At 45.0% G+C, this 26,273-nt stretch overlaps 1 protein-coding gene across 2 annotated transcripts in view; it reads right to left on the bottom strand.

Annotated features, from left to right (window-relative positions):
* LOC135219524 (RING finger protein 141-like) overlaps positions 1-26,273 on the bottom strand; it is a 185,348-nt gene that overhangs the window by 128,722 nt on the left and 30,353 nt on the right. For both annotated transcript variants that reach the window (XM_064256356.1, XM_064256357.1), the window contains exons 2-3: positions 17,757-17,915; positions 2,279-2,450 (exon numbers count right to left, since the gene is read on the bottom strand). In XM_064256356.1, coding sequence (XP_064112426.1) covers positions 2,279-2,450; positions 17,757-17,914 — 330 coding nt within the window. In that variant the 5' untranslated portion in view covers position 17,915. The remainder of the gene's footprint in view (positions 1-2,278; positions 2,451-17,756; positions 17,916-26,273) is intronic.

The raw sequence follows: 26,273 nt of genomic DNA, 5'->3' as shown, positions 1-26,273 counted from the left end.
TACATTATTTATGAGTTATAAGATTTTATGGTATGCCTAACAAAATTACAAGTTTTTGTGGAGCACCTATATATCAAATAATATTTATGAGATTTGGTGTAGCACTGGTACCAAACACGATTTACGAGTTTTAGTAGTACTATACCTGTACTGAAAAAGGATTTAAATGGTTTAGCAGTACACCAAACAAAATTTATGAGTTCCAGTGGCATATCTGCATCAAATGATATCTATGAGTTTTGGTGGTATACTGTACTGAAAAGCATTCACACGTTTAGTGGTAAATCATATAAAATTCATAAGTTTTGGTGATATATCTGTATCATACAAGATTTATGAGTTTTGGTGGTACAGTATACCAGTACCAAGCAAACTTTATATTTTTACTATTATACTTACAACTAAAAAACAATTTGTTTTAGTGTAAATACTATGTAAGAATAAGATTTATAATGTTTGGTGATATAAGTTTACTAAACAAGACTTGAAAGTTTTTGTGGTATGCCTCTATCAATTAGGATTATTGTTGGGCAAAATATATTTATGTTTTGGGCAGCTTTACTGCATCTAAGTTTCCTAATACAGCACTATTATTAAATAATGTTTGGGTTTTCTTGAATTACCTCTAGGGAGTTTTCATAAAATATCCTTTAATCATACTATAGCTGGTTCACTTAAGGTAGATTCTTGGATGAGCCCTATTCTCACGAGACGTTAGTTTGGCGACCGCTGATTGGCTGGGAGCTGCCTACCTCCCGGTACCAGCCAATCAGCGGCCGCCAAACAAACGTCTCGTGAGAATAGGGCTCATCCAAGAATCTACCTTAAGTGAACCAGTTATAGTAATCAGTTACAGATAACTTATACTAATTGCTATATATTATGATGTGAACAAGCTTTCTGAATACTGGACCGAAGGACTATTATTCTGTGCTCGGCCACTTAGGCAAAGGCCAACTCCTGATGACACTAACATCCAATGTGTCTCATCTGATGAATGATTTTCAAACCCTTGAAATTCCTTAATCTAGGCTTTCCTATTTTAATGATGCACATTTTGACTAATTATCAAAGTCACAACTGTCATAGAGAGAGAGAGGGACATTGTACATGTATGAAAATGCTACCAACAGCTCCTACTAGAGGAGGCATGCATTCAACTCTAAAGACTAGTGACAGGAGGGTAAACCACCATTTATGGTCATCACCACTTAAGAGCAAAATCTCCTTCACACCCTCTATAACGCTCTTAGAGACCAAGAATGCTGGATTGCTGAGCTCACTGAAATTGTAATTGTAACACAAAACCTATGACTGATTTTTCCCCAATAAATGATACACTTTTTGTTGTTCATGTTAAGTAAGCTTACATTCGGCATTAAACCATGGCTTACCTTAAGACGAAACTTGAGGATTATAGAAGAATTTTCTTCTTGATAACTCCATCTATGGGGAGGCCTCAGAGTCATTGTTGCTGGAGGCAGGAACTGAAGGAGCAGCAATGTACGCTATGAGGACTGACATCATACCAACTGAAGTTCAAGCGAGAGATGGTCCGAGTTGATCACCATTTAGTCAACTTTTATCCTCTTTGGAGCGAATAAAGGAAAAAAAGGCAAAACAACATCCCAACAGAAAGAGCAGGGTGTCAGAGCTATTGAAAATTGGAGAAGAGCGAGGGAACTGGATGGTGTTACCCTCAAAGACATTAAGGACACATTAATTTCTTCCACTTCACCCTTGTAGTACTTCTTCCATTGGGCAGGCAACCAACTTAGCTCTCAACACACTGCAAATAAGCCATATACTCCTGGCCTTTATAAATACACAAAATTTGAGGGCCTACAAAGGAAGACATGAATCTAACACACCATTTCATTCCCTACAAACCTACTGATCATTCTTCCTTGCAGGAGAATCATCAGGTATTGTCTTTATACCACAGATAGAAAAGGATAAAATCAGCAACCATTCGACCAAGAAATAATTAGCAAAGAATAAGCTTTAACAACAGTCATGATGAAAAGTGAAGTACTGAAGAAAAAGTGACTACTAATCGAGTGAGAGGGGGGCTTCCAATATCTTTTGCTCACTTGCTGCTAGTTAGCTACCTTGTTATCTAGCCTCAACAACCAGACCAGCTGTTGCCTAAGGTATATCCATATTAAACACAATAGTTTGTATTCTGGTAGGAACAAAGTACATTTTAAGTTCATGTGAGTCCTACTAGCTAGCATCTGTCTAACATTCAATTACTTTTAAGTTTACATCAACACACCTGAAGAAACTGGCGAATGTTAAGGAGTCGGTAAGACAACACTTTATTAGTGGCAGTGCTGAGCTTTACACAAGCAATTCGGACTGTGGCTTTCCAAAATATAGTAGAATCAGTTCCTTTTTTAACTGCAAACACCAGTACATGGCCCTCATTATCTTTGTACTCTCGGCAGCTACATTTAGGAAAGAAAAAACTAATTAGTTCATAAAAGTCAAAACAAGTCACCATTCATATTTTCAAAAAGCATTAATATTCTTAAAGCACTTTATGGGCACAGAAATTTCCAGTATAAAAAATATACTTGAAATAATTTCCTAATTTACAAGAAAACCTTCCCCTTTCAAAAAACAAAAAATATGAATAAATTTGTATTTTTCATAGCTAACAAACCTGAGGTCTTAACAATAAGATAATCTCCAAGTGCCAGCTGGTAACTGGTTAAAATAATCAAAGATTGTATAGCAAGGAATCTGTGAGATCTGGCAATTCCTGCACATACAAGGTGAGAGCTGGTTAAAGAGACAGACACACTTCAAAGGAAACTGTGATCTTGTTATGCAAATTTTTTCAGTCCTAACAAGCCTTTAAAAAAAAATAGAACACCCATCTTGTTTCTAATACACTGACAAAAATCAAACCTGTATGGACACTTACCATCAACTTGCCTTTTGATATTTGAAATAAAACTTCAGTGACTAATTTGCCTAAATAAAAGAATAATGACTTCTGGTGAAACAATTTAATACTGTAAAAGCATAAGCTTATATTCAAAAGGAAAGAACAAGTAAGTACTAACTCTCATTGTGAAAAACATGAGTTACATGTGAGGTGAGTATGTAGGGCTTTCTTAGCATGGGACTCTTCCTTTGGTAAACGACATAAGTTCTTTTAAGAATGGCTTGTTAAGCTAACCAGTTGTGTTGCATTCTATATTGCATAATTAAAATAATTAATATACTCACTGTTTCAATATTACACTAAGCAAGCAAACTTATTAATCAAACCTTTATTATGTATAATTTGAATCACGATAACAAGAAAAATGATATTGTAATGATACAATTAAGTTTGTTCATACTTACCTGGCAGATATATATATAGCTGTATTTTTCCGAGTCCGACAGAATTTTAAACACTTACGACACACGCAGTGGGAGTCAGGTGGTTAGTACCCATTCCCACCGCTGGGAGGCGGGTATCAGGAACCATTCCCATTTTCTATTCATAATTTTATTTCCACTGTCTCCTGAGGGGAGGTGGGTGGGTACTTGATTATATATATCTGCCAGGTAAGTATGAACAAACTTAATTGTATCATTACAATATCATTTTGTTCATGAAACTTACCTGTCAGATATATATATAGCTGAATCCCACCTTTGGTGGTGGGAGTAGACAGAATAGAAGATTTTAGGAAACATATATATGCAGATAATTGATATCTTGGTTCCTTACCTGTTAGCATAGTTGGCTTCGTGGTTACTGCCACGTAAGTCTGCTTTTGCTACTAGAGTTACCAGCGAGGTGAAGACCTTATATAGCTTGGTGCACTCCAGATGATCTGTTCAACAGGGGCGAGACCACGACGTGACTAGACCATTGACCATACAATGAGGGCAACGAAGTAAAACAAAACCACCTGGCATAGCCTACCAAAGGTATCCCACTAAGACTAAGCTAATGGAAGGGAGATCCGTCCAAGGCGGTCAACCCCACAACCATAAACACAAGTTAAAAACTCACCTAACCATTAAAGGATAGGATGAGTGCTACCTCTACCCCCAAAACAGTGTCTGCAGCGACGTATGGTCCGAGCAAGTAGCAATTTTCGTATGTTGCTTTCACCTCCCTCAGGTAGTGTGAAGCGAACACCGAATTGCTTCGCCAATAAGTGGCGCTCAAAATGTCTTTGAATGCCATATTTTTGTGAAAAGCCACCGAGGTAGCTATAGCCCTCAACTCGTGGGCTTTCACTTTTAGAAGCTTCATATCACTCTCACTACACTTTTCATGAGCTTCCTTAACCGTATTTCTTAAGAAGAACGCCAGTGCGTTCTTTGACATTGGAAGATCCGGTTTCTTCACCGAGCACCACAAGTTCTCAGAAGAGCCTCTGCATGCTTTGGTTTTCTGCAAATATAATTTGAGAGCCCTGACAGGGCACAGGACTCTCTCAGGTTCAGGTCTCACTAGCTCAGACAACCCTTTGATCTCAAACGTCCTCGGCCATGGGTTGGGAAGGGTCTTCCGTTTCTTTGCTAAGAACGTAGGACTTAGGGAACAAACCGCACTATGATCTGTGAACCCCCAATGTGCTTGCTTATAACCTGGATTTCGCTAACCCTCTTCGCCGTCGCCAGAGCAGTTAGGAAAATGGTCTTCTTTGTCAGATTCCTAAGCGAAGCTGAATGGAGCGGTTCAAACTGACTTGACATCAGGAACTTAAGTACCACGTCCAAGTTCCACGATGGTACTTTAGGTTGGAGAGTCTTCGTAGTCTCGAAGGATCTAATGAGATCATGAAGGTCTCTGTCATTGGCTAAGTCGAGTCCTCTATGTCTGAAGACTACAGAAAGCACGCTTCTGTAGCCTTTAATCGTGGGAACAGCTAATTTCGCTTCTTTCCTGAGGTGAAGAAGGAAATCTGTTATCTGGCTCACAGAGGTAGAGGTGGAGGAAATGCCCTTCTTCCTGCACCAACTTCTGAAGACAGCCACTTTGATTGGTATACTGCGATTGAGGAGGGCCTCCTTGCGGTGGCAATCGCCTTAGCCACAGGTCTTGAAAAACCCCTCGCTCTGGCCAACTTCTTGATAGTCTGAACGCAGTCAGACTCAGAGCGGGGAGGTTTCTGTGGTACCTCTCGAAGTGGGGCTGTCTGAGTAGATCTTTCCTTAGGGGCAGAGTCCTCGGAAAGTCTACCAAGAAGGACATTACCTCTGTGAACCAGTCGGACGCTGGCCAGAAGGGGGCGATGAGGGTCATCCTCGCTCCCTCTGATGCCGCAAACTTCCTCATTACTTCCCCGAGTATCTTGAATGGGGGAAAGGCGTAAATGTCCAGTCCCGACCAGTTCCAAAGTAGGGCGTCTACTGACACTGCTCCCAGGTCCAGAACTGGGGAGCAATACAACGGAAGTCTCTTCGTCCAGGAAGTTGCGAAAACGTCCACATGAGGACGTCCCCACAGCTTCCACAACGACTGGCATACCTCCTGATGAAGGGTCCATTCTGTCGGCAGAAGCTGTCCTTGCCGACTGAGGTGGTCCGCTCGAACGTTCTCTACACCTGACACGAATCTTGTCAGGATCGTGACGTCTTGCGACTTCGCCCATAGCAGGACATTCTTCGCGATGGCGAACAGAGAAGGAGAGTGAGTTCCCCCCTTTTCCCCTGGTTTCCTTGGGGGGGGGGGTATGCCAGGGCTGTGGTGTTTGTCTGAGGTTGATCTGAACCACTTTGTTGGAGACTTCCTCTTGAAAGAACCTTAGCGCAAGTAAATTGCTGAAAGTTCTTTGAGATTTATGTGCCAGGACACCTGTTCCCCTCTCCAGGTGCCTGACACTTCTCTCCCTCCTAGTGTTGCTCCCCAACCCGTGGAAGATGCGTCGGAGAACAACACTAGGTCGGGGTTCCGAAGCTTGAGCGAAAGCCCTTCTGTAAGCTTCTGAGGATCCGACCACCATCTTAGGTGTTCTTTCACCTCTTCCGTCAACAACAAGATCGCTTCCAGATCTTGTTTGCGCGTCCAATTGTCGGACAGGAAGAACTGAAGTGGTCGAAGGTGCAACCTTCCCAGAGAAACAAACTTCTCCAGTAAGGAAATGGTCCCAAAAGCAAGACCTCATCCAATTCCCTCACCGAGCATGTTTCTTTCCCTAGAAAGGCTGCCACTTTGCTTAGGCATTGAAGTTGTCGCCCCTGGGACGGAAAAGCCCGAAAAGGCACTGAGTCCATCTGAATCCCCAGATAGACTAAAGATTGAGAAGGAGTCAGATGCGACTTTTCGAGGTTCACTAGAAGTCCCAGGGACTTCGCTAATGACAAAGTCGTGTGAAGGTCCTCCAGACACTGGTCTTGCGATGAGGCTCGAATAAGCCAATCGTCTAGGTAGAGAGAGATCCTTATCTTCGCAAGATGGAGCCACCTCACAACGTTCTTCATAAGAACAGTGAATACCATCGGCGCTGTGCTTAGACCGAAGCAGAGTGCCCTGAACTGGAATACCTTCCCTTTCAGGACAAACTGCAGGTATTTCCTGAAGGTCTAGTGAGACCATCCAATCCCCCGGTCTTAAGGCTGCTAGCACAGATTGAGGGGTCTCCATCTTGAACTTCTGCTTGGTAACGAAGCGGTTTAGGCTGCTGACATCCAGAACGGGGCGCCACCCCCCTGACTGCTTCGGCACTAGGAACAGACGGTTGTAAAAACCTGGAGAACCCAGGTCGAAGACCTGTTCCACCGCCTGCTCCTCGATCATTTGATCTAGTAGATCGTGAAGCACTTTCTGTTTCTCTCCCCGATATGAAGGAGACAAATCTTTTAGTGTCGAAGACAGCGGGGGCAACTTCAGGAACGGAATCTTGTACCCCTTCTTGACGATGTCCAGAGACCAAGCGTCTGCACCTCTCTCTTCCCAGGCTCTCGCGAAATGTAGAAGTCTGGCTCCTACCGGTGGCTGAAGGACTTCCATATCACTTCCCTCTCTTCGAAGGAGCGGGGGTCTTGCCTCTGGAAGTGCCTCTTCCTCGAGGGGCTGGCTTCGAGGAAGATCCAGATCGAAAGGGCTTCAATTTCTTTACAGTAGAGACCCCAGAAGACGATGTACCTGCTGGTCTCCTTGATGACTGAGCCAGAAGGTCCTGTGTTGCTCTCTCTTGTAGACTGGCGGCTATGTCCTTTACCATAGACTGGGGGAAGAGATGGTCTGACAAAGGAGCGAAAAGCAAATCCGCCTTTTGCGCTGGAGAGACCGATTTAGCGGTAAAATTACAAAAGTGCTATTTTCTTATGCAGTCACGTGCTGAAATGAGCAGTCAACTCCTCAGAACCATCTCTGACGGCCTTGTCCATGCAAGACAATACACTGGACAGCTCCCCCAGACTAATGGAATCAGGACTTCTGGACCTGGCATCCAAAACTCCTAGACACCAGTCAAGAAAGTTGAAGACCTCTAGAGTCCTGAAGAGACCTTTAAGATGAAAGTCTAGCTTGCTATGAGTCCAAGAGACTTTCGAAGATGACAGATATGATCTTCTGGAGGCATCCACAATAGTACTTCCAAAATCGCCTTGAGCCGAGGCTGGAAGTTTAACTCCGACGTTTTCTCCCGTCTCGTACCACATACCAGCTTTCCCGCAAAGTCTTGAAGGCGGCAAAGCGAAAGAAGTCTTGCCTGAAGCCTTCCTCCTTTCCATCCAATCGTGGACTTTGCGAAAAGCTTGCTTCGTGGAAAGCGACTTCTTCATTTTCACAAAGCCCGAGATCTTAGAAGCTTTGGATGACGAAAACTGAGAGGGAGGAGTTCGCGGAGCTTCAGGCTGAAATGTGTCTGCAAACACTGATTGGAGAAGACGAGTCAAAACTTTGTAGTCCGTCGAGACGGGAGCCAACTGCTGTTCGTCGTCCACTTCAACGAAAGCGTCACTAACTTCCTCTTCAGACACTGGAGAAGTCAGAGGAAGTAAAGAGGAATCACGAGCCTTCTCAAAAGAGAAAGAGCGGCGAACAGGTAGAGTTCCCGCTTCCACTTGCGCTTGCGGTGGAAAACTGGCGTCCGCAGGTGCGCGCTTGGCGTCCGATGCCACTCTTCTGGCGCCGACTGGAGCGCGCTCGACAGCCACAGGTGCACGCCTGGCATCCACTGGCACGCACCGAGCGTCCACTGGCGCGCGCTGAGCGTCCACTGGCGCGCGCTTAACTTGCACCGAAGCTCGCTCGGTGTCCACTGAAGCGTGCTTGACTTGTACTGAAGCGCGCTCGGCATCCACTGAAACACTCTTCCTATCATCAGGTTTCGTACGAGCGGATAAAACCGCTTCCCGACAGCGAGAGCCGCTGGGGAGCAGAACGAACTCTAGAGGGAGACTCAAACGGAGAGAGAGACGAGCGAGGAGAAGGAGAGGGAGAATGCCTCGACCTCTTCACAGGAAGCCTCCTTTTCTGGGAGGGGCTGATCCTGTGAGCAGGAGAGTGGCGAGGGGACGCCTTCTTCCTACTCCCAGGAACCGCCACTTCACGCACCTTAGAGCGACTGCGGTGCTTGAAAGAGTCATCTAGTAAAGACTCCACATCCGAAGAATCCTTACGCTTCTTCTGCGGAGGAAAAGCAGCAAACGCACTATCTGGCGAAGAGCAAAGTTCCGGAGAACAACTTGGACGTGAAGCGTCCCGAACACGAGCCGTCCTTTTCAGCGGACGTGATGCAGCATGAGAGCTCCACCCCTTGCACGGGGAGGAAGCCTCTGAAGACGAAAAGCACTCCTTGAGGAGACGTGCACGCGCACGCTCCTTGGCAGTCTGGGTAGGTTCATCAGAAGCTGCCGAAGGCACGTCAGATCGGTGGGGGTTCCTCGTAACCCTCCTTCGGCTTTCAACATGCTCTCTCCCCGTAACCTGGGAGTCAAGCAGAGGTCTAGGCCTAGAGGCGGAATGAGGCCGATCTGATGCACCCTCCACTACACAAGGGGCACTTTCACTGCACTTTATAACTTCACTTTTGCTCTCCAGAGCCATCACTTTCGACTCCAAGTTACGAATCGACTCAAAAATTAAAGATAAAGTATTACCTTCTACAGACACTGCTTCAGGGCCCGAAGGCAACACTACAGGGGTAGGAGCATTAACTACAGAAGGAGGGTTAGCAGGAGAATCATTAAAATCTTGCCTACTCGAAACACTCCTGGAGGAAGACCTCCTTAACCTATCCCACTCAAGTTTCTTAAGATAGGTTTCATACACCTTCCACTCAGAATCTGTTAAGCTTTCACACTCCTTACAAAGCTTTCAAACGCACATTCATGCTCCCTGTAAACCTTACACACAGTATGTGGGTCTACTGAAGCTTTCAGTAGCCTACCTCTACATTCAGACTTAGAGCAAAATCTAGCGCTAGCTGAAATACTCTGACATCTTATTCAAAGAAAAATCAAAACCAAAATCAAATCAATCCACTATCAACGTGTGCCTAGCCACCGATCCAATTCAGATACCAAAAAAAAACCAAAAGGGATACTCAAGTAGCCAATAAGTTTCCAAAATCTAGACGGAGGTGCTGCAAACGGATGTTTACAACACCGGCGACAGAAAAATTATGCATAGAAAATGGGAATGGTTCCTGATACCCGCCTCCCAGTGGCGGGAATGGGTACTAACCACCTGACTCCCACTGCGTGTGTCGTAAGTGTTTAAAATTCTGTCGGACTCGGAAAAATACAGCTATATATATATCTGACAGGTAAGTTTCATGAACAAATATTACTTTGTTTTATAAAAGTAAAAATGGCTACAGTGGACAATCAGCCCTTTGAGATTCTGATGAAATCAAATTAAGTAGGGTAAATTTCATCTGCTGAGATTCTGATAACATCAAATGACACTATAAATTGAAAAAAAAAATTATGATGTTAGGCAGCATTAGAATGAAATCTGGAAGGTATTTGGGATGGGGGATGGCTTGACTGTATCTCTCTTAACATTAAGGGCAGTTCAAAGAGAATTACTAACATGCAAGTTATTATCAGAATATCATGAAAATTTATTCTATTGAACCTTACATTTTATGCAATAATAGGCCTAAATGGAAATTAAGTATATAACGTACATCAAAACAAAAAGTGAATCTATTACTTTTTAAATATTTGTTTAAAAGTACTTTTTAAAACACTTGTTAACAAAATGATATTGTTAAGATACAATAAAGTTTTGTACATACTTACCTGGCAGATATATACTTAGCTATAGACTCGGTCGTCCCGACAGAATTTCAAAACTCGCGGCACACGTGACAGGTAGGTCAGGTGATCCACCATTCCCGCCGCTGGGTGGCGGGATCCGGAACCATTCCCGTTTTCTAAGACAGATTTTCTCTTCCATCTTTCTCCTGAGGGGAGGATGGGTGGGCCATTAATCGTATATATCTGCCAGGTAAGTATGTACAAAACTTTATTGTATCTTACCAATATCATTTTTGTACATGAAAACTTACCCAGCAGATATATACTTAGCTGATTGGCACCCTTGGTGGAGGGCAAGAGACAGCTAAACATAATGATAATACTTAAACTAAAATACCATTAGAAAAACAGGGAAAACAAAAAAACAACATATGTTCTTGGATATAATAATCCATGGTTCCTACCTGATTGGGCTGAAGACTTCATGACTACTGTCTATGAGTCTGTCTGCCTCAAGAGTCCCAGCGAGGTATGGACCTATGGCTGAATAACTCTTTGGATCGTGTCAATGGGGGGTTAGCCTGCTTACGCGACAGAGCCTACTCTGGATCGTACCAATGGGGGCTGACCCACTTACATGGTAGAGCCTTTACCTTTGTCATATCAATGGGGACTAGCCCTCTTACATGACAGAGTTAAGGTTTCTATAAACTAAACACAAGGAGCACTGAAGCAATCCGATCACCTGACCATGTTAGTACTGTTATAACCTATGAAATTGCAAGAGGGTCCCCTATTCCCTCTGACAATCAACCAATAAAAACAACCACCAATAAAGAAAAATTTTAACACTAAACTAAGTTAAGAAGGATTAGCTTCAGCTCCTTCTCCCAGCACTGAATCCGCAGAAACATACGCTCCCAGAGCAAAGCACTTTTCGTAAGAAATTTTTACGTCTCTTAGATAATTGGAGGCGAACACAGAGTTACATCTCCAAAACGTTGACTCTATCAGAGCCTGAAGAGACCAGGTTTTTGTGAAAGGCCAATGACGTAGCTATGGCTCTCACTTCATGTGCTCTTACTCTGAGAATCTTGAGGTGCTCTTCATCACAAGTAAGGTGAGCCTCCTTTATTAAATCCTTTATGAAGAACGTTAGGGCATTCTTTGAAATAGATCTTTTAGGATCTTTTACAGAAGCACCAAAGGACTTTTCTTCTGTACCTCCTAATAACACTTTTTTCCTCAGGTAGAACTTGAGTGCCCTGACTGGACACAAAGTCCTCTCTAGTTCTCTTCCTGTTAGTGAAGAAAGTCCTTTTACCTCAAAGCTTCTAGCCATGGTTTTGAGGGGATTTTCGTTTTTCGCTAGAAAAAGTGGTTTAAAGGTGCAAACCGCTGAATCCTTCCTAAAACCAACTTTACCTTCCAAGGCTTGCAACTCGCTAATTCTCTTAGCTGCTGTTGCTAATGCGAATAGAAATAAGGACTTTCTAGTTAAGTCTCTAAACGAAGCTGTGTGAGAAGGTACGAATTTTTCTGACATTAGGAACTTAAGGACTTCCACATCCAAGTTCCAGCTAGGTTTCTTGATTTTCTGGTCTTTCGTGGTTTCGAAAGATCTTATTAGGTCATGGAGATCTTTATTGTTCGTAAGATCTAGACCTCTATGTCGAAAGACTGAGGCCAGCATACTCCTGTAACCTTTTACTGTAGATACTGCTAGGTTACAATTCTTTCTCAAATAGAGAAGAAAATCAGCAATTTCAGTTACAGAGGTACTGGAAGAGGATATTTTCTTACTCTTACACCATCTTCTAAACAACTCCCACTTCGACTGATACACCTTAGAGGTGGAAACTCTTCTGGCTCTTGCAATAGCCTTCGCAACTTCGCGCGAAAAACCCCTTGCTCTGACAAGTCCTTCGACAGTCTGAAGGCGGTCAGACTTAGAGCGGGGAGGTTCTTGTGAAATCTGTCGAAGTGGGGCTGTTTGAGAAGATCGTTCCTTAGTGGAAGCGATCTTGGAAAATCTACTATCCACTCCAGTACCTCTGTGAACCAGTCGAGAGCTGGCCAGAAGGGAGCTATTAGGGTCATTTTTGTTCCCTCTGAGCAAGCGAACTTCCTCAATACTTCCCCTACTATCTTGAAAGGAGGGAAGGCGTAAGCGTCTAAACCTGCCCAATCTAGCAGAAAGCTGTCTACGGCTATCGCTTGTGGATCCGAGATCAGGGAGCAATAATTTTCCAGTCTGTAGTTCTTGTTGGTCGCGAACAGGTCTATATTGGGTCTTCCCCACAGATGCCAAAGTTGTTGGCAAACCTGAGGATTGAGTGTCCATTCCATGGGTAGGACTTGGTCTTTCCTGCTCAACAAATCCGCCCGGACATTTCTCTCTCCCTGCACAAACCTTGTGAGAAGAAAGATTTCCCTTTCCTGAGCCCAATTCAGCAGGTCCTTTGCTGACTCGTACAGGGAGAAGGAATGCGTCCCCCCCTGTTTCTTTATATATGCCAGGGCTGTTGTATTGTCCGAGTGGATTTGAATCACCAGACCTGAGACCTGTTCCTCGAAATGAACTAGAGCCAGATGAATGGCTGTTAGTTCTTTCTTGTTTAAGTGCCAGGACACTTGTTCTCCTTCCCAAGTGCCTGACACTTCTTTCGAACCTAAGGTTGCTCCCCCCCCCCCCCCCCCCCCCCCGAATCTGAGGCGTCTGCAAATAACGCTAGGCAAGGGTTCTTTAAGTGAAGGGAGATCCCCTTGCTTAGTTTTTGTGGATCTAACCACCAGAGGAGATTCTCCTTGATTCCCTTCGAGATTGGAAAGGTTTCTCCCAGTTCTTGAGACTTCCAATCCCATCTCTCCTTCAGATAAAATTGAAGGGGTCTTAGGTGTAGTCTTCCTAAGGAAACGAACTGTTCCATCGAGGAGAGGGTCCCCAGCAAACTCATCCATTCCCTCGCGGAACAATGTTCTTTCCTTAAGAAGACTGCCACCTTTTCCAAGCAGCCATCTCTCCTTTCCTGCGAAGGATACGCTAGAAAATCCCGAGAATCCATCTGAATCCCCAGATAGACAATGCTTTGCTGGGGAGTCAGCATGGATTTCTCGAGATTGACTAAAAGTCCCAGGAACTTTGTCAAGTTCAGAGTAAAGTAAAGGTCCTCCAGACATTGTTTCTCCGATTGAGTTCTTATTAGCCAATCGTCTAGATATAATGAGATCCTGATCCCTTCCAGATGTAGCCAATAAGCTACGTTCTTCAATGATGTCCGTGAAGACTTGAGGGCAGTCGAAAGTCCGAAACACATCGCTCGGAACTGAATACTTTCCCTTGGAACATAAACCTTAGGTATTTCCGCGATGCGGATGATTGGCACATGGAAATACGCATCCTGAAGGTCCAGGGACACCATCCAGTCCCCTGGACGAAGAGCAGACAGAACAGAGGAAGACGTCTCCATCGAGAATTTCTTCTTCATAACAAAGAAATTCAGGGCACTGACGTCTAGCACCGGTCTCCATCCTCCCGATGCTTTTGGTACCAGGAACAACCGATTGTAAAATCCTGGAGACTGGAGATCTTGTACCAATTCTACTGCTTCTTTGGAAATCATCTGTTCCACTGCCTGAAGAATAGCTAGTCTTCGGACCGGATCTGAGTATCTTGCACTCAACTCCCTTGGAGTTGTCGTCAAGGGAGGATTTTCCCTGAAGGGGATCAAGTATCCTTTTTTCAGGATCGAGAGGGACCACGAATCCGCTCCCTTCTGCGCCCAAACTTTTGCAAAATATAGTAGTCTGGCGCCTACTTTTGTCTGGAGGACTCTCTGCTCATCTAGATTTCCCGAAGGACCTTCTAGATGGTCTACTCCTCCGTTCTGGTCTGCGACCTCTAAGAGGGGTTCTAGAAGAGGCACCTCGAAAGGGCTGCACAAAAGAGGGTCTCTCTCTTTTTTCAATAGGCACGGCAGGCCTAAACTTCTTAGCCGAGTGTGTGAGGAGATCCTGGGTTGCTTTCTCCGTAAGAGATTTTGCTACCTCCTTAACCGTCTCCTGCGGGAACAGATGAGAGGACAGGGAGGGCGGGAAAGAAGAGAGGATCTTTTGAAGAGGAGATACGGCTCTTGCTAGAAAAGAGCTAAAGACCGATCTCTTCTTTAACACTCCTGTTCCAAACAGAGAGGCAACTTCTACAGAGTTGTCCATAACTGCTCTGTCCAAGCAAGCCAGAACACTTGAAAGCTCTTCCATCGAGACGAAGTCCGTGTCTTGAGCTCTCTTGGCTAATGCTCCCAATACCCAGTCCATAAAATTAAAAACTTCTTAAGTCTTGAAGAGGCCCTTTAGAAGATGGTCCAATTTGCACATGCCCCATGTTGCCTTTGCAGAAAGCAAAGACTTCCTCCTGGAAGCGTCTACCAAAGAGCAAAATCCGCGTCTGCGGATGATGGAAGGCCCAAACACCATGGGTTCTTTGGTCATCCGTACCACCTTCCAGGTTTCCCTGTTAATTTGGAAGGAGGACAGGAAAAAACTGTTTTACCAGCTTCCCTTCTAGAGGCTAGCCATTCTGTAAATGTCTTCAAAGCCTTCTTCATGCATAATGCCGGCCGCATCTTAACGAACGAAGAAGACTTATGTGCTTTGGTACTGGACATAAGTGATCCTGGTGATGGAGGATCAGCAGGATGAAGGGAGTCTCCGAACTCCTTGAGAAGCAGAAGTGAGAGCCTCTTGTAGTCTGAAACTGCTACATCTACGGGCTTCTCATCATCCGACACTTCTTCCAAATGTTCCACTGAAGGCGACCGTTTGGAAGTGATAGGGCTCTTCCCGGGAGAAGTACTCCTTTCCCGAGAAGGGGAGCGCTGAATCTTATAAGAAGAATGAGGCTCCTGGCAGTCAAAAACATTCTTGTGCCTACTAGGCTCTTGGTGTCTAAGTCACTTGAGGTCCAAAAGACTCCTGGCGCTTGATAGGCTCTTGGCGGCCTGACTCAGGGCGCTTGAGAGGATCTGCGGCCCCGACCCTTCCTGACGCCTAACCGACTCTTGGGCCCTGACTCCTGACGCCTAACGACTCCTGGCGCCCTGACTCCTGACGCCTAACGACTCCTGGCGCCCTGACTCCTGCCGTCTAACTGACTAACTCCTGGCGCCCTGCTCCATGGTGCCTTGGAAAAGGGTCATCTTGACGCCCCTTGCGTCTGACTGCCTCCTTGCGCCTGACTGACTCCTGGTTCATCTCCTGGTCCTGCAATCCCAAAGGATCCTGATATTTGTACTGGTTTAGGTTCTCTTCCGGCTCCTTGAACCTGAACCGATCGAGACTTCTGCTCGATTCCCGGTGTCTAGAAGGGGAGTGGCTACGCACTTCCTGACGATGAATTGAGGCGCTTCTGTCAGGCTTCAAAACCTTGTCCAAAGGAGGGCGCTTATTTCTTGGAGAAGAGCGCCTACAGGGCGAAAGGACTCGCCTGTCAGGAGAAAAACTCCTGTCCAAAGAGTCTCTAGACGAAGGAGATAATCGCCTTGGAGAGTGTGAGGGCTCTCTCCTAGCCGCAGAAGGGCGCTTAGAGGAACTCTTAACAGGGAGCAAAACATCTTTCCTCCTTGTTGAATCCTTAGTGAAGGAGCCTACAGGAGAGGATAACTGCTCCTGCAGGTTGATCAGGAACTGCTTCGTGGGATCCTGAAGAGAGGGCTCCTCCTGTCTTGCCTTCTTAGGATCAGAGGGCCAATTCTCAGGAAAACGCTCTGGGCTAGAATCAGCCGCGTCTCCTTTAGGCACTTTCCAGGCTCTCTTCAAAGGGCGCAATTGAGAGGCTGAACTCCATCCTCGTTTAAGAGAGGAAGAGTCTGAGGCCGAAAAACACTCCCTTAGGATGCCTTTTCTGCGGCTATCCAAGGCAGCCTGGGACTTTACATCAGGATCTGCCGAAGGGACGCCTGACCATTGGGGATGTTCTGCATCCTTCCTGCGGCTTTCGACATTCCTCCTCCCCTGGTCCTGGGAGTTTGGAAGCGGTCTAGGCCTAGGAGCAATGAGGAACCGGTCAGACGCCCCCTCCACTGCACTGGGGACACTGCACAAATCACTATCACCACTCTTACCGTCATTTAACGCTCGTAACTGAGCTTGAAGTTTCTTGATCGAAGCTTTTACATTTTCCCTTTCAGCGGAAGAATCCTTGGATTCAGTACCGGGAGAAGCAGCTGTGGCTAAGGGAAAATCGTTAGTAACAGGAGAGTTATTAAAGTCTTGTTCAAGAGAACAAGAACTACTTGATGACCTAACTGAAGCTTTTCTTATTCTATCCCTCTCAAGTTCCCTAACATAAGAAGATAACTCCTTCCACTTAAGCTCTGTTAAGTTCTCGCACTCAATACAGGTGTTATTAATAGAACATTCATTCTCTCTACATTTAGAGCAAACATTATGAGGGTCTACCGACGATTTCGGCAGCCTAACCTTACAATCTTCCCTATTACAAACTCTAAACATAGGTGAAGCCTTAGCGTCAGACATCGTGAAAGAGCAGTCAATATCAAAGTCGAAAAACAGTCCACAATGAGCGTATGCCAAGCCAGAGAAAAAACAGAATACGTCACCAAAAAACCAATCCAAATTCTCGGCAAACGAGTAGAAATCCAAAATGGAGGAGCGAACAACAGATGATGTTGTTTGCTCCAGCGACAGAGAAAATCTGTCTTAGAAAACGGGAATGGTTCCGGATCCCGCCACCCAGCGGCGGGAATGGTGGATCACCTGACCTACCTGTCGCGTGTGCCGCGAGTTTTGAAATTCTGTCGGGACGACCGAGTCTATAGCTAAGTATATATCTGCTGGGTAAGTTTTCATGTACAAAAAAGTAATTTCTGCCCTAGGCTAACTTGAAAATAACATTCTGAATTTATAAATTTGTTGGCTCATTCTTATATTGTAAACAATTATTCAGCTTCGAAATGAAACAATAACTACAGGCAGTCCCCGGGTTACGATGGTCTCGGCTTACGACGTTCTGAGGTTACGACATATGTTCCAGGGTTACGACGCCTACAACGCTCATCTGGCAGATGAAATATGAAACCAAAAATGCAAAATAATCAATATTTGAGGGTTTTTTTGATGAAAAATGCCATAAGAATGCACTTTACATAGTTTTCAATGCACCTAAAGCATTAAAAGTAAGGTTTTCTTAGGATTTTTGTGACGATGTTCCGGCTTACGACGCGTCTCAAGAACGGAACCCCCGTCGTAACCCGGGGATTGCCTGTAGTATATATAGCGCAAAATAAATTTACAGCACCTGTACCTCTGTGTTCATAAGTGGTGAGCCAGAATTATGTTTTACCATAGACAAGTCTTTGATACCTAAGAAAATCTCAAAGGTTAAATAACCACAATACCTCACTACCATATCACTAAATAATTCTTTCTTAAAATCTAGTAGTATCCCCAAATGATAACTGGAAAATACTTCCACTTCTAAATTTCTAGATCTGCAAGACAATAAGCTGCGATCCTTTTTATACAATACAATAATTTCATATGTAACTAACGCTAGGGCTTACATTTGATTGAGCTGAGTGATGTAACTTAAAAACTGGTCATAGGTAAGTGTTGTAGTGGTTGCAATGTCATAATCAGCACCAGCGTGTTTCATCAGCTGATTATGAAGAGACTCTAGGTTCTCCCGCAGTGGGTTGCCTGTGCTGCTTCCGTGTCCCATCCTGTAAGTAATAAATACAAATAAGTGACTTTTAATCTAGTAACAGTGAACTCTTGGTACAGTTTGTTGGTAAGTTTATGAATTTAGGCACTTAAACCCAGAAATACATGTCATCTTGGCTTAAAAATTTTCCAGAAGACAAAGCCAAACACTTAAACTATTTGATCCATGAAGTATAAGCCATGAATTACAAAAAACTTATAGAGGACTGAAGGAAAGCTATGAGGAATAAATTAGTACCATACAAACTCAGTTAGCTTCCAAGTGGGCAAATGTACCAAGCAGTAAAATATTGTAGGGTGATTGAAATCGTTAAGAAACACTGAAATTTAATACTATAGAAAAAGGCAATACAAACATATATAAAATGGGGATGACTTTGCCATAGCACAACATAACAATGTGACATGAAGAACTCTGTTGTAGTTAGGTTTAGAATGTCAAGACCTCATGTATTAAACTTATACTTATATGGTAACTAGCTGATGCCATGGTTACATTGGTTGTTTTTATGACGGTAGTACTTTCATGATGTCATGGAAAACAAGTTATTTCAACATATGTACTCTATGACATGTTTACACAAGAGCAATGAGCAAACTTATTTTGAGTGATGCATTAAGAGTAAAAGACAGATTACGTGACATTAGAAATATTGATTTTCATGAGAACGAAATTTACTTGACAACAAGGTTGGAGTCAATTCATTCCTATCAGTTCAAATTAATTCCAATAAAAAAAATTGTGAATTTATCAATTCCAAATCCTTTTAAAAATTAAATGTTCAATTCCAATTCAATTCAAATCATGAAGGTTTCAATTCCAATTCAAGTACAATTCATTAAACGTATTTCTGGGCTCAGCTCGTGTCGCTGCGCGAAATATCCTTTAATCTATTATTTCTAGGGTAAATGTACTAACACATACCAGAGAATAAATAAATAAAGAAAAAGGTCAGTACAACTGACTCGCTCACCCTCCAAGAGGGTGTCGGTATGAACACTATGGCGAGTGAGACCACTACCACGAGCCGATTGCCAATAGAAATCTCCCACTACAAAATCCCCACAAGAGGAGAGCCGACCCACAGAGTGGGCAGCAACTACTACTACTCCATCCCATGCTGCCGACTGCTGCGCCTCTGGTGGTCATCCTTTTCAGTTAGCGCACACTGTATACACGTGCCCTTTTTTACTCTGTGTTATTTGTGCCCTTAACTTTGGATTTATTTATCATGGAGCGTGCAGCCATCGCAGCAGCTAAGTTAAGTACTCAATGTTTATTGCTATTTGGTTTTTTCCGTCCCTGAGCCCGTATTTGCCGTTTTTTAGGTATAAATACGAACTCTAGGTCGGAAGCATGGCAGCATGGTTCTGCCTCGTGGCGGGTTCGTTCTTGGTCTCCCATACCTAGAACATTCCCTTACTTTAGTACGCTCTATTTTTAATCATCCGATTTGTTTTAGGGTACAGTCTACACGGTTTATGTCATGCATGCATGTCTTTTACCTTATGTAGGCTCCTTCTATCCAGACCCTAGCCACGGCTCTTAGTATCGGCCCCGGCTAGCTTTGAGTGGTAGACTTTCCTTCGGGTTAGTCGTACACTCCTGGATTTTTTCTCCTACTATTTTGTTTTCTTTCTTTCATGATTTATTTATTTTATATTATATTATGTTTATGTTAGTGTAGGCGTCTGGCTTCACTTAGCCTAGGTTATGGCCTATAGGGCCCATATGCTACCGCTCTTCAGTTCGGTTGCTTCCCGATAGCATCTCTTCTGATTCAGCCGGTTGTGTTTTCTAGGCCTATTGTTTCATTGTTTTGTTGTTACCGCCCCGTGGTCACTACGGCCGAATCACGGAGGGCAGCCAGACGCCTGTCCATGTCATCTTCCCCCCTCCCGCTCTTCCATAGAGTCGGGGGGTGGTTGGTTGGCTGGGCCCACGCTCGCATGCTCCGCATACCCGAGCCTGCATCCTCTCCCCCCAGGCGGAGGGAGTAGAGGGACGGGACAGACCCAGACTGGACTCGACCTCTCCAGCTTCTCGGTCCGGCCGGATGGTAAGGGTGGGGGACTGGCCTTTCCCCCCTCCGTCGCTATTCCGTCGCTCCGTTGCTAGCGCGAGTCTGTGTGTCCTCTCGCCCTTTCCCACCCTTACTGGGGCTCCTTTCCTTTGCTACTGGAGCCCCGGCATCCAGCGGAAAGGTGCTAGTCCACCCCGCAGGGTGGACCGAGGCATACAGTTGGTCTCTACTAACCCCTCAGTCGCGCTGAGTCGCGACACCCTCCGCCACGCACGGGACTTAGTCCGGTACGTTCGAATTGTATAGGTTTAAGAATCTGTTATGTTAAACTAGTAAGTTTATCTTAAGCTACCTTAAACCATCCCCCCTCCCTTATCTGCCTCACCGGATCTCTCCGGGGTTATAGCCTATTCAGGCGTTAAGGGAGGGGTTATGCCCAATTTTTTCCGAGCTCCGGCATGCAACGGAGTTCTTCTGTCCTTTAGCCTGTAAGTGATAGCCTTTAAGATACTCATGTGTCTTTTCACTTACAGACCACCAACTGTGAGCATCCGGGATGCGCCGCCACACTTCAAGATCCCTGTGGACATGAAGTTTGCCGGTCCCATGCTCCATGCGCGACTCCGCACGGGGACCTCCAGGTCTGGTATCACGAGACATGCACCATCTGTTATGATCTGGTGAGCCAGCTTTTAGACGGGGTAAGTATTCCAACTCCGTTAGCCAGTCCCCAATTTGTTATAGTTCTTAAGTTTTCTAAATTCAATCTTTCTTAAACTTAAGATAAAAATTCAAGGGGTTTTTGCATCCCCTATAATTTTAAGTTAAGCTTTTAATTTAGCTTTAGTTTTAGTTTTAAGTTTAATCTTAAAATCTAATAAATACCCTCTCTTTCAGGCTCCGGCTGCTGAAGGAGATACCGCAAACTGGCAACCCTGCGGGCCTGGGTCGGCGGTTTTGGGAAGAACGCCGCCAGGGTATGCCCTACATTCTTGAGAAGAGGTTGGCGGTACTGATCTTCCCCAGAGGCAAGTCAACGGGCTACGTCGACCCAGCAGAGGCGGCCCCGACTATCGCTTTCATTCAACAACAGCTCGCTGCCTCGTTGACGGATCCAGGCCAGGACATCTCCTCGGAAGTCGCGACATTGGATCTTAATATCGAACCCATGGTAGGTGTAGACGACCTGTTGGTCGAGGTAGGTACGTTGGACGCCCAAGGGATGCCCTTGGGTGCCACTGGATCTTCTACCCCTGCAACCTCTCCATCCTTCCAAGGCTTTACAGGTACAGAATTGTATACTTCTCCTGATGCTTCCGTTAGACCCAAGGTCAAAGGTCAAGCAGTAAAAACCTTGACTAAGACGTCGTCGTCGTCTAAAAAGACGGCGTCGGCGTCATCTTCATCTCGTAAGTCTCCGGCTAGAAATCCCGGAGCAGAGAGGTCTAAAGCTTCTGGGTCCGGCTCTAAATCCTCTAGGAGTAGATCCTCCAGGGAGAGATCACACACTCCAGCGGAGTCAACAGTTCCATTACCTTTGGTTCCGGTTCAGAGCCACCCGTCCACCTCCGCAGCAGCTCCGGCTTTGGATTCCAATGCTGGTCTATTGCAACAAGTGGGCGATCTGGTTGGTTCTCTGAAAACCAGTATGGAACAGATGATCTCCCGGTTGTCTGATAGGATCAACTCTCAGGACAACATTATAGCCGGACTGAGCCAAGCTCCACTAGCTTCTCCCCCACCTTTCAGCACAGGGGAGCGCAATTACCTCCGTATGACTCTCTACCTCCGTTCTCTATGAACAATCCTTGGAGAGTAGCGTCATACGCCCCCTTCCAAGACGGGCTTATCTCTATCCCGGAATGTGGAACTCGGAGGATTGAAGACTTCGAGTTCTACCCGGAAGACCTTCAGCCTCCGTTCATCGGCTACGCCAGGCTCACCGCCTCAGCCATGACTCGAGACGATAAGGTACCGAAAGAGACAGTCCTCTATTCACGAGACCAGGCTCAGAGAGAATGGCTCAGGTGTCTAGAGGACATGAACTGTTCCAACACAAAGATACAACCATTCAAGAGTCCTTTTACGATCTTTACAATGGAAGAGAGTACCCGCTCCCTTTCTTGACAAAGATCGCTACAACCACCATTCCAGCAGCCCAGAAGGGGGATTCGATGCCTCAGCTGAAAGAAGCGGACCCTACGTTCCTTTCCTTTACTTCCCTCAGTCGGTGAGTTGTGGGAAGATTTGCCCAACACGTTTTCGGCGGGCAAACTCAAACCAGACTGTGCTATGGAGCAGTTTGGTGAGAAGCTGCCTAGGCTTCCAGATAGCCTCATTCAGGCAGAATTTGATGCCAAATCTAGGTTAGCCAGGTCTATCAATACCATGGCCATGACTGAGGTGGCTACCATTTCCTATGGTTCTGAGCCACTTTTTAAGCTTCTCACCAAGTCTCTGACTCAAACGGTGCAGTCTGATATGTTTGAGTTCGCCACGGCTAGAACGAACTGTAGAAAACATGTCCTCCAAGAAGCAACGATTCGGCATGAACCGAATAAGTTGCTTGCATCGAACATCTGGGGAGCAGACCTCTTCCCAGAGGCGATGGTGAAGGAGGTCCAAGCAGAGGCTACGAGACTAAACCAAAGCCTTAAAGATCATTGGGGTCTTACGGCCAAGAGACGCCAAGATCAAGTGGTCAGGGGTAAGGCTCAAAGGAAACCCAGACGTTTCCAGCCTTACCAGAAGAAACAGCCACGCTTTACTCAGCAGGTTCCAGCTGTCCCGTTGGTGCAAGCAGCCCAACCTTCTACCTCCAAGGCTCAGTCGCAGCCAATTTATGTCATTTCCCCCCAGCCTCAACCCTCCACCTCTTACGCTCTCTCTCCAGCCTTCAATCAAGTCTTCGAGGGTCAGGCTTCCCAGAAGTATGACCGCTCGGGTAGGGGAGGCAGAGGTAAGCGATCCTTTCGTGGGAGAGGATCGGGAGGATCCTTTAATAGAGGAAAGCATTTCAGGGGAGGCCGAGGAGGATACCAACATCAATGAGGAATTTCAGGTAGGAGGGAGGCTGTTTCACTTCCGCCACCGGTGGAATTTCAGCAAGTGGGCGCAGAGCATTGTGTCAAAAGGCCTGGGTTGGAGTTGGGTAGCGGACCCGCCCCCATCCAGACCTTTCCGCCAACTTCCATCCAAAGAATTGACGGAGTATGCGGAGACTCCTTCAGAAAAAGGAGCTATAGCGAGAGTCAACAGATTAAAATTTCAAGGACGCTTGTTCAGCGTTCCAAAGAAAGGCTCACAAAAAAGAAGGGTAATCTTAGACTTGTCCCGCTTAAACTTAGCCATTCGCTGCGACAAGTTCAAGATCCTCACGATCTCGCAGGTACGGACCTTACTTCCCCGTGGGGCCGTCACCACCTCTATCGATCTTACAGACGCTTACTATCATATCCCTATTGCAAGACACTTCCGTCCGTATCTGGGCTTCAAGATAGGAGACCAGACATTCTCCTTCAAGGTAGTTCCTTTCGGGCTCAACGTAGCACCCAGGGTGTTCACGAAGTTGGCGGAAGTAGTAGTTCAACAACTAAGATCGCAAGGGGTTATGGTAGTAGCGTATCTCGACGATTGGTTGATCTGGGCTCCAACAGTCGAGGAATGCCACAAAGCAACACTGAAAGTGATTCAGTTCCTGGAATATCTAGGCTTCAAGATAAACAGGACCAAGTCAAGACTCACCCCAGAGTCAAACTTTCAGTGGCTGGGCATCCAATGGAATCTATCCTCCCATACTCTGTCGATTCCATCAGCCAAGAGGAAAGAAATAGCGAAGTCAGTAAAGCAATTTCTAAGTCACAAACTTGCGTCAAGAAGAACTCAGGAAAGGATCCTGGGTTCACTCCAGTTTGCATCAGTGACAAACATCTTGATGAAAGCCAAACTGAAAGACCTAACCAGAATCTGGCGCTCACGAGCAAATGTCAGGTCCAGGGACAAATTATCCTCAGTCCCTCAGATTCTACGGAATCGACTTCGCCCATGGGCGAAAGTCAAGAACTTGTCGATATCAGTGCCCCTTCAGTTTCCTCCTCCGGGGATTACCATCCACACGGACGCTTCATTAAGCGGTTGGGGAGGATATTCCCAGTTCAAGAAAGTTCAGGGAACTTGGTCACCTCAGTTCCGTCAGTTCCATATAAACGTACTGGAAGCAATGGCAGTGTTCTTGACTCTAAAAAGGTTACGTCCGCCAAAGTACTCCCACATAAAGCTAGTCTTGGACAGCGCAGTGGTAGTACATTGTATAAACAGGGGAGGCTCCAAATCACGTCATCTAAATCATGTCATGGTAGCCATCTTCTCCCTGGCGGACAAGTTCAGTTGGCACCTCTCCTCCACCCATATAGCTGGAGTGAGAAACGTCATAGCAGATGCCCTATCCCGATCAGTACCTCTAGAGTCGGAATGGTCACTGGACAACAGTTCGTTCCAATGGATTCTTCAGAGAGTTCCAGGCCTACAAGTAGATCTCTTCGCATCCCAAGCGAACCACAAACTCCCATGTTATGTGGCCCCCAACCTGGACCCTCTGGGCCTATATGCCACGGACGCCCAATGGCCCATAGACTGGAACAACTGGAGAAGATTTATGTCTTTCCTCCAGTGAATCTTCTCATGAAGGTACTGAACAAACTCAGGACATTCAAGGGTCAAGTGCTCTAGTAGCCCCAGACTGGCCGAAGAGCAATTGGTACCCTCTAATTCTGGAACTGGGTCTTCGCCCTCTTCGGATTCCCAGTCCCAGGCTCTCCCAGTCAGTGCAAACGAAGACTGTGTTCGCTTCCTCAGGAATTCTAAAAACCCTAACTTTATGGATTTCATGAAGTTTGCAGCGAAAAGAGATGCGAATATTGACCCTCAAAACATTCTCTTCTTGGAATCTGATAAAAGAGATTCAACTTTGAGACAGTATGATGCTGCTGTCAAAAAGTTAGCAACCTTCCTGAGAGAATCAGATATTAGAATCATGACAATCAATTCAGCTATATCCTTTTTCAGATCTTTATTTGAAAAAGGCTTTAGCAGCTAGCACCATTACGACAAACAAGTCAGCCTTGAAAAAGATTTTTCAATTTGGTTTCAACATAGACTTGACGGACTCCTATTTCTCGTCTATTCCCAAGGCTTGTGCTAGACTTAGACCTTCTGTAAGGCCTACGTCAGTATCATGGTTCTTAAATGATGTTCTAAAGCTGGCTTCAGAAACTGATAATGACACATGTTCATTTATAATGCTCTTAAGAAAAACTCTATTTTTATTAAGCTTGGCCTCAGGAGCTAGAATTTCAGAACTGTCGGCATTATCCAGAGACACGGATCATATTCAATTTTTTTCTTCCCACAGGGGAAGTGCTACTTTTCTCCGGAACGTAGTTTTAAAGCAAAGAATGAAGATCCTTTGATGAGGTGGGAACCATGGAAGGTAGTACCCCTTCCACAGGATATATCTCTTTGCCCAGTATCGACCTTACGAGCCTTTCTGTCTAGGACCTCCTCATCCTCATCGGGTCCTCTCTTTAAGAGAGAAAAAGGTGGTACTTTATCTATTAAAGGCATCAGGCAACAGATCCTGTACTTTATTAAACAAGCCAATCCTGACTCTTTTCCAAAAGCACATGATGTCAGGGCAGTAGCCACCTCAATTAACTATTTCCAACATATGAACTTCGATGAGTTGAAAAAATATACTGGATGGAAATCGCCGACAGTATTTAAGCGTCATTACTTAAAGTCCTTGGAAGCTCTGAAATTTTCAGCAGTTGCGGCGGGTAACATAGTTTCCCCCGACTCTGCCTAATCTTTAGTAGAAGATCCAATCCTCCTTTCTACCTGTCTCACCCAACAGTTCGTCTATGCCTGCCTTGTTCATCTACGGTTACCTTGTGTCTTAGCTGCTTTTATGATGATGATATGGTGGGTGTCCCTTATTTTTTTGCTAGGGACACTCACAATCGATTGTATATATTGATCTCTTTGATGTGATCCCCTTATTTTTATGCTAGGGGATACATCTTATTTACTATGGTTACGGGTTTTGTATATTAAGTCATATACATTCCTTCATATATTATTATTATTGAAGTTTGTTCTGTTCAAGTTATTGTCATAATTGCTTTAGAGTTCTTGGTACATATCGATACACAGATACTACTTGTCAATATATATTCCATGTAAGACCTGTATATATGTAAATTATTTTAATTTAAGAAATATTATTAGCATTAAGTTTAATTTAAGCAATATTTCTAATTTTGTATCATTGTGTAT

Source organism: Macrobrachium nipponense, chromosome 1 (assembly GCF_015104395.2).
Source record: "Macrobrachium nipponense isolate FS-2020 chromosome 1, ASM1510439v2, whole genome shotgun sequence".
NCBI classification, from domain to species: domain Eukaryota; kingdom Metazoa; phylum Arthropoda; class Malacostraca; order Decapoda; family Palaemonidae; genus Macrobrachium; species Macrobrachium nipponense.
Note: the sequence above shows the minus strand (reverse complement) of the source record. Positions and strands in the feature narration are given on the sequence as shown.